Genomic DNA, 11808 nt, shown 5'->3' on the forward strand with positions numbered 1-11808 from the left:
ATGAGACATAAAATTATATCTATTTCTATATTACACAGTAAAAATATGTTTATATTTATATGTATAATATACCATATTATGTAACCATATATTTGTATAAAATATTAAATATATAAATGTATAATTATAAATAGATAACATACATTATTAAATAAAATAACATGAATATTTATATTTTAGTGTATAACTATATAAATACAATTATATATATTAACTTATATAAAATTTATATATCTGTATCTAAGATACTTAGCAAAGCATCAGGACTATAGTATACGCTTAACAAACTTAACAAATTTTAATTAGATAAAATAATATTGTACATATTATCTGAAACATACTTTCTAAATCTACTTAGTAAAACAGCCACAATTCTTGGAACAGACATCAAAACTCTTAGGCTACTGACCTTCTCAACTATAACAATAACAGAATTAGAAAAAAATATAAATAAATTTAATTGATCAACGAATAAAAGAAATCTCAAACACATTATAATAACTTTGTTATTCTACCAGAAGTTGGATCAGTTAATTCTGGGACTCGTTTTTATGCCATAAGGGTGAATTACTGCCGGTCGCGTGCAGTGGCTCAAGTCTGCAATCCCAGCACTTTAGGAGGCTGAGGTGGGCAGATCACAAGGTCAGGAGTTCGAGACCAGCCTGGCCAACATGGTGAAATTCCGTCTCTACTAAAAATACAAAAATTAGCTGGGCATGATGGTGGGTGCCTGTAATCCCAGCTACTCAGGAAGCTGAGGCACGAGAATAGCTTGAACCCAGGAGGCGGAGGCTGCAGTGAGCCAAGATTGAGCCACTGCACTCCAGCCTGTGCAACAGAGTGAGACTCCATCTCAAAAAAAAAAAAAAAAAAAAAAAAAAGGAAATACTTATAGAAGGACATGATTTAATAAACTAAATTACAAACAAATAAAAAAATCACATATACTGTTTTAAATATATCCAGAAAATGGTTATTTAGTATTAGATTTGTAAGGAAAACAACTCTAGGTTCTCTGGCTTTCAAACTGAAGCTGTCTGTATGCCCCAGTATTTCATGTAGCTGAACTGTGGGAGAACGCAACATTGCCATTTCCTTGGTTGAAACAGAAAATCTTAAAGACATATAATCTACCTTAAAATTACAACCCTTGTGTCAAGTGAAGCCATGATTTTCAACTGAGATCATAACAGAGATAAACTATTGAATATTTGGTCCTAATATAAAATTTATTCACTATTCCATCAATTCTCCTTTAGGTTAGTAAACTAATAGTAGTATTGAAATTAATTCCTTTTGTAATGAGATCTCCTTTATTTTATAATGAGATGGGCTTATTTGGCAATAAGGTCTTTTCATGGTTTCAAACACATGTGAGTTGTGCTAAAATCTAGCATTGTTTTCAAGTGTTACCTTGAACTTCCTTCTACATACTAACAATATGAAAAATCACCTCAAGGGTGAATGGTGCACTTCATTAACACAAGCCTTTTAGAGTTTTCAAAGAATGGTATTCAAACTGTAGTACAGTATGTCTTACAACAAGGGAAAGCAAACTGGGAAATTTGTAAAACCTCACAGATAGAAGAGACATGAGCCCCATGTGAATAATACAACCATGTAGAGAAACAAGCATATTATTAGCAAAAATATTTGTCCTATATACAGGTCTATGTGAATTTAACATGCGCTGGTAAGCTCTTCTTATATCTGGGCTACCTATGATACGTTCATATATTTAAATTTCAATTATACACTGAAAACTATAAAATATTTTCCTTTGGGTGTAATAAACATTTAAAAGGCTCTTTATATATGTAGACATACGTATACATGCAGACATACTTTTTTGATAAAACAAGGGAGATATTTTAAAATCAATGAACCTACATTTTAAAATTCTTTAGAAATATGCTTTCCATAGAAGCCTATCCATAAATAAGTCACTATCAATTATTTACACAGCCATAAGTGATAACAGAAGTTGAATTCATAAGGTATAGCAGTCATACCAGAACCCCCATTTGGTCATCTTAAAAAGGCCTTAATAAAAACAGATTAATTACTGCAAAATAAGAGCTATTAGAATCCTAAAGGCATATATGCATTTAGTCTCAAGGGCCGAATGGAAAGACCTCATCTAGAAGGCAAGCTCAGTCTCTCTGCTGATGTGAAATAAACTAGCCAACAGCCTGGTAGGCCTGTGAGCTTCATGTAAACAAACATCTGTTGGAAAAAAGTATCTTATTTTCTGTGGCTGACTGTGTTTGTAAAGAGAATTTAGGGAGTAGACTGAAATATTTGATGTCACAGCTAGCTGGGGCCCTCAGAGTAATAGTCAGGATTCTTTTATTACTTAGGTAAAAACCAGTTCAGGCTTCTGGCAAATGGCTATTCGGGGATATTTCAACAAGGTTTGTGATTTGAAGTTCTTCCAGACATTTCCAGTGTAATGCTAATCGGGATTCACACTGCTTGAAATCATATATGTGAATGATGTTCCTCTGGGCTCTACAACACCCACTTATTATGCAGCAAACTGTAAAGAAGCTGTGAAAACACTGTGTTTTGGCCACAACTTTTCCCATAACTAAAGTGTACATTTCTTTTAATCCAGAGCTGGTGGTACTGAATATGTTATTTTAAATCAGTCATAGCACTTTGCTTGAAGTTATATTTTAATGCTATTTTCTTAAAAAAAAATGCTTCCTTATGTTATACAGAAGCTGTCAGATACTGTCTTTCTTTCTTGATTTTCATGTTTTGTCATCAAATTATTTTGACTGGAATTTCAGGCTAATCATGGATATATATGAAACCCTAGAATGACTAGAAACAAACTGGTAAGAGAACACCGGACAAAATTTGAAAAGATTAAAAAGATTTTCTATGCTTTCCTGAGTTATATGCAAGCATTTAAACATATAAAACTACACAGGGATTTCTGCATCTCCCAAGCATGGCATCGAGCACATAAGAACTACCATACTGACAATTCTTAAAACAGCTCATTAATTATCTGGATTCAGAAGTTTCAGAATGTATTGCTATTACTATTAGCAAATCTGCTATCAACTGAGGTTTTAGCTTAAAAAAATTTTGAAATAAGACAAAAGTTCATATAGGAAAACTTCTGATATTCACAAATATGAGACAAAAATAGTGCTTATCAGATATGTGTGTTGAGTTTAATACAGACATTGGCTATTCTTCCCTCCTTTTGCCTAGTTGTCCACTCAAATCCATCCATCCATCCATCCATCCATCCATCCATCCATCCATCCATCCATCCATCCATCCATCCATCCCCAACTATCCATCTAAGAAACACATGCTCGGCACTCTGTTGGACACCTCAGTAGGCCTTTGGGAGATGATTAGATTATGCAGGTGAAGCCCTCATGAAAGGGATTGGTTTCCTTACAAAACAGATCCCAGAGTACTCCTTTGCCCCCACAGTATGAAGGCGGTTATCTATGAACCCGGAAGAGGGTCCTCACTAGACACTGAATGTTGGTACTTCTTGGATCTTGGACTTCCCAGCTTCCAGAACTGTGAGACATATATGTTTGCCGTTTAGGCAGTCCAATCTATGGTATTCTGTTATAATAGCCTGAACTGACTAGGACAAGCAGTGAACCAAACAACATTCTTATCTTCAAAGTGTTAATACTTGAGCAGACGAGAAAGACAACCAACAGTCAAGCAAATGAATTTTGAATAACAAAATTTTAGGTAGTGATGGGTACTATGAAGAAAAAGCAAAAAAGGAAAGAAAATGACGGCAGAAGATAGGGGCTACTTAGATATGTTCAGGGAAAGCCTCCTCGAGAAGCAAAGAAGCAGTATTCTGTTATTAATAGTTATGAGTATGACTTGTATTTATGGAAATGGTACATCCTTCTATTTGATGGCTGTCAGTGGAACACTGGTTGGAGGCCTAAATAAGCTAAGAAAATGAATAGTTTGGTGCCAGTATTAATTCCACGGAGATTTCCATAAAACAGCATTTCAATGTACAAAGAGATTTTCCCCATTTCCCAAATCTAAGACAAAATGAAAGTTAGATAATGAATACATTCTGAATCAACGAAGTGGCTCCACTGAGTGATCAAAGATAATATTAAGCTTGATATTTTTCTTTTCCATGAGGCAGTTTTGTAGCCATTCCTCTCACAATGCAAGCTTCATAAGCAAAATGCAAAGATGATCAAAATACTTTCTTAGGTGGACAACATTCATTAAATTATATAATGAATAAGAAGGTGCTCTGAAAAGCATAAAAGCACTATGTAACAATAAGGGATTATTGTTACTGTTATTAGCCAACTCACCTGAACACGAAGGAAGCTGATCATAGTCCTGTGATGTTCTGTTAGTTTTGATATTTTCACCTGGTAACCTTCTAGCGGGAGGCAAAGGAACTTGGCCACTTGCTAGATCAACAAAGGGATCTTAAAAATAAAAACAAATTTCAAATTAAAAGGATGATCTCTGTTGACTGGCTGAAGAAAAAAATTCTAGAATTATTTCATGAAGATTATGACTTTCAAAAATAAATTAGAAAATTAAGTTCATGACTGATATTAACCATTTTTTACTGCCTGCATATTTTCAAATTTCTTCATCACTTGCTTAAATATGCTCTTCACATTTATTTCCAGAAAATACAGACTACTTGTTTTATATTTATATTTTGCAGATATCTTGTTTAATTATAAGATTGTTGACAGTAAAAAGTTTCTAAATTTCATTTTCTGTCCCAATCCAACCTGTACAATATAGAAGTTCTAAAGTAAAAGCAAAAAACAAACAAACATACATAAAACCATGGGTTTGGATCCTCCCTGTAAGAGTATTATCAAATTACTTGATCTCTCTAGGCACTGGGCACACAAGATTTGTAAAACAGACCTGAAACTCTGGATGTGTGTGGATTAAATGAAGTTGTGTAAAATCTTCTGTACATACAAGGTGCTTATTTTACATTGGGCATCCTATGCTTAACATCATCGTTGTTAGTTGGCTCACATAATAGTCAATTTAATTGTTAAAATTATGCCATTTAGTAATTAACATTTGAATATACAGTAAAATGTGATAATTTACCACCTTGGCAGTCAGAGACAGGGCATCTGAAATAGTAAAAAATATGATATTTACTAACTGGAACTAAAGGGAGAAAAAGAGATTTTGTCAATGTTGCTGTATTAAATCATTAACACCATAAATCCAACTGGTTTAACATTCATAGTATTACATGGGTTTAAATTCTTAGAGAATTGATTCCCTTTTTGAGTAGAAGAACATTATATCTGAAAACCTCGGTTCACTAATAATTTATCTAACTATCATTGCCACCTCAGGCTCTGCAGCTTTCCTCTCATAGTACTTTTATGTTGTCGGTATCTCTGAAAGCACCATCAATTCTTCTGAGAACAGGGATCTCCGGGATCTTGTCTTACTCCTCATGTTTGAATTCTACCTCCTAACTCAAACATAGCACCTAGAACACTCTTGGCAAAGAGCTTGCACTTAATATTTACTTTTAACTACCACAAATAAATCCACACAAATTCAGATTGTTCACAAATTCAAAATCAGTGAAACCTGAATTGCTAATGTAAAGCAAAAATTGTAAATATTAAAGAAGACCTGATTGAATTTCACTGTTTTAACTTCCACTCCCATTAGACATTAATAATATGTAAGTATTTGATTATTTAAGATGAAAACATATGCTTAAATATTGCCTATTTTTATATTAGGTTTTGACTGGATAATGTAAGGCAGGATTTGAAGCCATTATCTTTTCACCTTTTTTGCAGTACAATAATTATCACCAGCTTTGCTGAGGACTTTCTGACTTAGACAAGGTTCTTTAACTTGTTTTCATTAATTTCAAGATTAAAATAACTCTTAGATTTTGAGCTTTCAATATTTGAAGAATTGATGGTCCAGCTCCATTATTTTCCCAGAAATATGTTTAGGAAGGAATGAGAAGATAAATCGCATGAGACAAATGTTGATCTTTCGGTTAGAAAAACCAAAGGAAACAAATACGGTGATTTCAGCATAAATTTTGAAATCTCCCAAATTTCAAAAACTAGATATTTCATAAAATTTACTTCAGGTTCTTGTAGACTCTAAATGCCCCTGATATAATATTAAATCAGAGGAAAGATTGTCTTTTACAATACATACACTTGCTTATTTCTTTACGGGAAATTTATAGGCTTGTCAAATACACTTAATGCTATTTCTAATCATCTATTTAAGGTTAAAAAGTAAACTCTGGAGACATTTCAGAGCCATAAATAGATAGACTACAAAATATACCACTCTACTATATTCTTTCATTAAACTATATTATTTTAAAAGTACTAGATACACTCAAAATATTATTATAAATAGCAAAAATACCTCCTTATGGTTCTATTTTGAATCATTATCATTTCTATCTTGCATCATATCCTAAGTTTGCTATTTGTCAGCCATAGGGTAAACTGGGCTCTCTAAAGCAAATTATAAAGTTGGAAGCATTCAGGCTTTAAAGGGAAAGACATTAGATATAACACAATTGCTACACAGAGTACAGTAATTACCAGTTGTCCCTGAAAAGAAAATTTTGTAAAGTAATAATGCTTTTCTAAAATAAATTCTTCAAAACTTCAAAAATTACAGAAAAATATTATATCCACAGGATTAAAACAAACTGAAATTATCACAGCCAATTTATCATTTATATAGTAATAAGCGTTTGAGAAATAAATGGATACATACAAAGGTATTAATCTGTTCTCAAAAGCAAAGTACTACTGCCTGTGATTTATAGTATAGCATTGCAAAACTGAAAATTTAATACTTATTTGGGAGATTATAAAAAACTAAGGAAAGACTGGGAGGAAATGGTTTGCTACTTAAAAAAGAAATGAAATATATATCAATAAAAATTACATTGCATACAAATATTTAATAATTATATATAATGCTCATGACATATTAACTGGAAAATGGTTATAAACAGCATGTACTATGAGAAATAAATTTTACATAAATGTGAACTTACATACTCATAGGCAAAAACAAAAACAAAAAAATAAAGAAGGATACCTAACAATGATTATCTTTAGTAGGAGGAAGTATGGGGTTTTTTTGTTTGTTCGTTTTTTTGAGAGAGTGTTGCTCTGTCACCCAGGCTGGAGTGGAGTGGTGCAATCTTGACTCACTGCAACCTCCGCCTCCTGGGTGTTCTCTTGCCTCGGCCTCCCAAGTAGCTGAGACTACAGGCACGAGTCACCAATCCAGCTAATTTTTATATTTTTGTAGAGTTGGAGGTTCGCCATGTTGGCCAGGCTGGTCTCAAATTCCTAAGCTCAAGCAATCTGCCTGCCTCAGCCTCCCAAAGTGCAGGGATTACAGGCATGAGCCACCATACGTGGCCCAGAATGTTTTTCTTAATTTTTTTTTCTTCACTATTTGAAATATTTTCCAAATTTTTACCAATTGTAAAAACAGAGGCAAATAAAATTAAATATTTAAAACAATGGCAAATTTCCTCCCTGCCTGTCCATAAACCACCTGGAAAATTTATCAATTATCCCCCAAATTTTAATAGAGTATATCAAAGCAGAAACTAATTGCTAGAAAAGGTTTGAAGAGCCATTTAGGTGAAGCAAAGTTCTCCCCTCTTTGCTGCCCTCATGCTTTAGCTCACGTTCTTATCTTAATGTGTAATGATCTATCATTGGTTTAAATCCCCCAGTGTCAGATAACTCACTACACTCAGGTAGAACAATTCGTAATGATTTAGGAAACTTCTTTGTAGGATGAATGCAATTTTCATTCTTAACATTTCCCATTGATCTTACTCCTACCTTCTGAAGTGACATGGAAGAAATATTGTAACCAAATATTGTAACCAAAGACAACTCTCATCTACATCCAAGGTCTTCTCTTCTCTGAGCCAATTCTCAGTTCTTTTAATCCACTCTAGTTTACTTTATCATCCTGGTTGCACTCTTTTGAGAATACCCCAGCCCAGCATATTTCAAACTTGAGAATATGCATCAGAATCACCAGGAAGGCTTGTGACCACTGGGTCCCATTCCCAGGGCTTCTGATGTATTAAGTCTTGAATTTTCATTTTAAAGCAAATCCCCAGGAGATGCTAATGTTGTGAATCTGGAGAACACCATTTGAGAACCGCTGCTCTAGCCCATTAATGCTTCAACGTCTGCCTGGTCTCCGCAAACGCTGAGCGCTGTGGAGGACTTCACTCCTCAGATTTGAATTCTGTGAGTTCAAGTCCCAAATGGCATGAGCTTCCTTATCATGACAATGCTTTATAAAGACTGTAGTCAACAAAACCCCTAAAACCTTTTCAACAATTGTTGCTAGTGATCTGGATTTTCTTCATATTTTACTCATGCATTTCTGGATCCAAGAATAAAACTTTCATTTATCTTTAATAAAGTCAATTTGGCTAGCTTTCAGAGTTTAACTGTGACTTTAGATAAGATCTTCAAATGAGATTACAGGTTAGAGAAACAGCAAAAGAAAGGTAGCATAAGCACTGACAAACACTGTATTTTGTGCACTGCACAAACACACCTAGTTATGGTTATGAGAAGGACTTAAATACAACCTTTGTTTTGTTTCTTGAGTCCTGGCCTGGCACAATGTAGACAGAGGGGTGTCTACTTCAATTCACCAGCAAAAAGGAAGTACTTTTTTGTAATATGGAAAAAAGCACACATACACTAGTGGTAGCCTTGGGATTGGAGACAAAAAAGTGTAAAGCTTTTTGGTTGAGGACTTCAGGTTTTGTTAACAAATGATTGGCCTGTCCAAAATTGATGGCTCATGTACAGCTATAGGCATTACTATTCTGCCAAAAGAAATCTTGTATGAAAGCCTAAAATAGAAAAAGAGATTAAAGAAGAACGAGAGCCCTGGCTCTGCTTGCCCTGCCCCCTTGATCCTACAAGAGTCCTGAGGCTCTTTTGCAGAGACATAGGAGACTGCAGTTTGACAATCACTACTATATAGAAGTCAATGAGCTATAAGGCTGAAAAGCTGAACCTGGCCCAACTGTGCAGGGCACTGAATGCTGGAATAAAAGTGTAGGCTTGATTAGGTACTTAGTATAATATCATAAGGAAATTCAACCTCTTTTCCTAAGACACCTATCATTTGTCTTTAATTAGAAATAATTATTTCCTCAGGAACAAATCTCAATAATGTTTAGAAAACATGTATCATTACACCAGACTAAGATTTCACAGACTGAACAATGAAAACAACAGCAAAATGCTCACAGAGTTGGTTAAATTTAGCAGTCCCTTTTATTTACCTTTTATAGTTCTAAAACTACTGAGTTAAACTTTAGCATTTGTAGCATATTCTTAATAAAGTCAATTCTTAGGGAGAAGAACTGCTATCGAGAATCTTTTACATTTTTTTAGACAGTATGATGTATTAAATACTTTGCAAAACAATACTCAAATGCTCATTTATCAGCCAAAAAAACCTTTATGCTCTATGATACTATGTAACAGCATTAAAATATTAAAATATTTCTTTTGAAAAGGAGGAAAGTTAATATACATGGCTTTAAATTTGAATCAAAATAATTGTCACAATGAAAGACATAAAGGTGCTGGGTGGTTGACGTCTGTAATCCTAACATTTTGGGAGGCTGAGGCGGGGGGATCACATAAGGTCAGGAGTTCGAGACTAGCCTGGCAAACAGGGTGAAACCCCATCTCTACTAAAAATATAAAAAATTAGCGGAGTGTAGTGTTGCACATCTATAATCCCAGCTACTTAGGGGGCGGAGGCAGGAGAATCACTTGAATCTTGGAGGCAGAGGTTGCAGTGAACTGAGATCGCACCCCTGCACACCAGCCTGGGCAACAGAGTGAGACCCTGTCCCCCAAACAAAAAAAAAAAGTCATAAAGGATCTGGTACCAGACTAGAAATTTGTCATGTAAATGACATGAAAGACTGGAAAAGGAAGAAAAAAAAGTTGCCTGTTTTTTTTTTTAGAAATACTTATTGTAAGAGATGTCAACATTATTTGGAACAGACTTAGAATATGTCCATGTATTAAGAGGGTCAAGAGAGAGTCAACAGGCTTGAAGAACATGGCCCTGACCCCCATGCTAGCCTGACACTCTAAGTTAAGGATAACTGTTGTTGAGCTCCCTGGCAGCCATGCAAACACAAAACAGGCAAATCTATAAAATAAGTAAAACAGTTTATAAAACTTGCATTTTAGCTAATAAGAGGGGACATTTTCATTTTAAACTAGTAATTTTTTGGCAGTTAATCCTGAGGGGTATCTTTATGAAGATTTTTACATAAAAGGAAATGAACAATTAAGACAAAATAAATAAAACCTGTTACAATTAATTCTCTTGACAAAAACAGGTAAAAGTGTGTAATTGTGTAAAATATTCTCTTCTATTATAGCTCTTTGAGAGCTTGACTTTATTTTTCAAAAATGCCACAACATCAAAGTTTCATCTACTGGGGCTTAAGTTACATATATAAAAGGTGACAGGGGAGCCAGAAACTATCCTGAACTTAGCATCAGGAAGTTTAAGTAACTAAGATTTAGAATGACTCATTGTTCTAAAAATTATGTTAAAGTCTATGTATAAGACAAAGTTTTGAATAAGTGAAAAAAAATAGCAAAATATAGCAGTGTTGACATGTAGCTATATGAATAAAAGCCTAAGCAGTTATGATATAGTTTGGCTCTGTGTCCCCACTCAAATTTCATTTTGGGTTGTAATCCCCACGTGTTAGGGAAGGAACTGGTGGGAGGTGACTGAATCATGGGGGTGGTTCCCCCATGCTGTTCTCATGATAGTGAGTGCTCATGAGATCTGGTTTTTCATGAATGTCTGGCATTTCCCCTACTTGCTCACTCTCTCTTGCACCTGCTGCCATGTAAGACGTGCCTTGCTTCCCCTTCACCTCTGCTGTGATTGTATGTTTTCTGAGGTCTCCCCAGCCACGAGGAACTGTGAGTCAATGGAATCTCTTTTCTTTATAAATTACCCAGTCTTGGGTAGTATCTTTATGGCACTGTGAAAACGGACTAATACACTATACTTCCTGCTTGGACTGGAATGGGTTATGACACTAGTGCTTTAATTGGCAGCATCCAGTGAACTCATGAGGTCCCAGAGGTCAGGAGGCATCTATCACAAGTGGGTAAACAGTGAATGGCTCAATCAATATTTACTGATGAAAAATTAAGCAGAAGATTATTCTTGAAAAATAAACCACTTTAAGAAAGTGAAGCTGTGTATTCAAGTTGTATGTCCATAACTTGTGTGTCTTATCAAAACTCTTCAAACTTTCTAAACTATCAAACCAAGTAAAGAAAAAAACACTAAGAAAAACTAATGGTAGACATGACTAATAATCAACTGAGGAAACTGATAAGGGAATCAGTTGGGAATAAAGATTCTCAAGTTTCCATGAGGCACATATGTAGCTAAAGGACAAACTGAGCACTTTTTAAAGATTTTCATGATTTATCTCATGTAGAAATGTAAGGAACTCATGAAAACAAGAATATCTTTACCCTATATTTTCCCAAACCAAGTCCAGGAGGCAAAGGTTTCAGGGCACAGTATCACTAATAGGACAGACTGGAACTGTTAATTAGTATCAGCAGATTCCACATAACAATTTATTTTCTTTTTCCTGATAATTCTAACTAATGCAGCAGATGGTTTATTAAGTCTTCATTTTTATTTCAGATCCTCTTTTGAAATTTTAAAATATAC

The 11808-nt window shown here is 34.5% G+C and overlaps 1 protein-coding gene across 2 annotated transcripts in view; it reads right to left on the minus strand.

The window, feature by feature from the left end:
• CBLB (Cbl proto-oncogene B, E3 ubiquitin protein ligase) overlaps positions 1–11808 on the minus strand; it is a 213040-nt gene that overhangs the window by 10034 nt on the left and 191198 nt on the right. For both annotated transcript variants that reach the window (XM_011995286.1, XM_011995280.1), the window contains one exon: positions 4335–4454. In XM_011995286.1, the coding sequence (XP_011850676.1) occupies positions 4335–4454 (120 nt within the window). The remainder of the gene's footprint in view (positions 1–4334; positions 4455–11808) is intronic.

This window comes from Mandrillus leucophaeus, unplaced genomic scaffold, assembly GCF_000951045.1.
Source record: "Mandrillus leucophaeus isolate KB7577 unplaced genomic scaffold, Mleu.le_1.0 Scaffold113, whole genome shotgun sequence".
NCBI lineage: Eukaryota > Metazoa > Chordata > Mammalia > Primates > Cercopithecidae > Mandrillus > Mandrillus leucophaeus.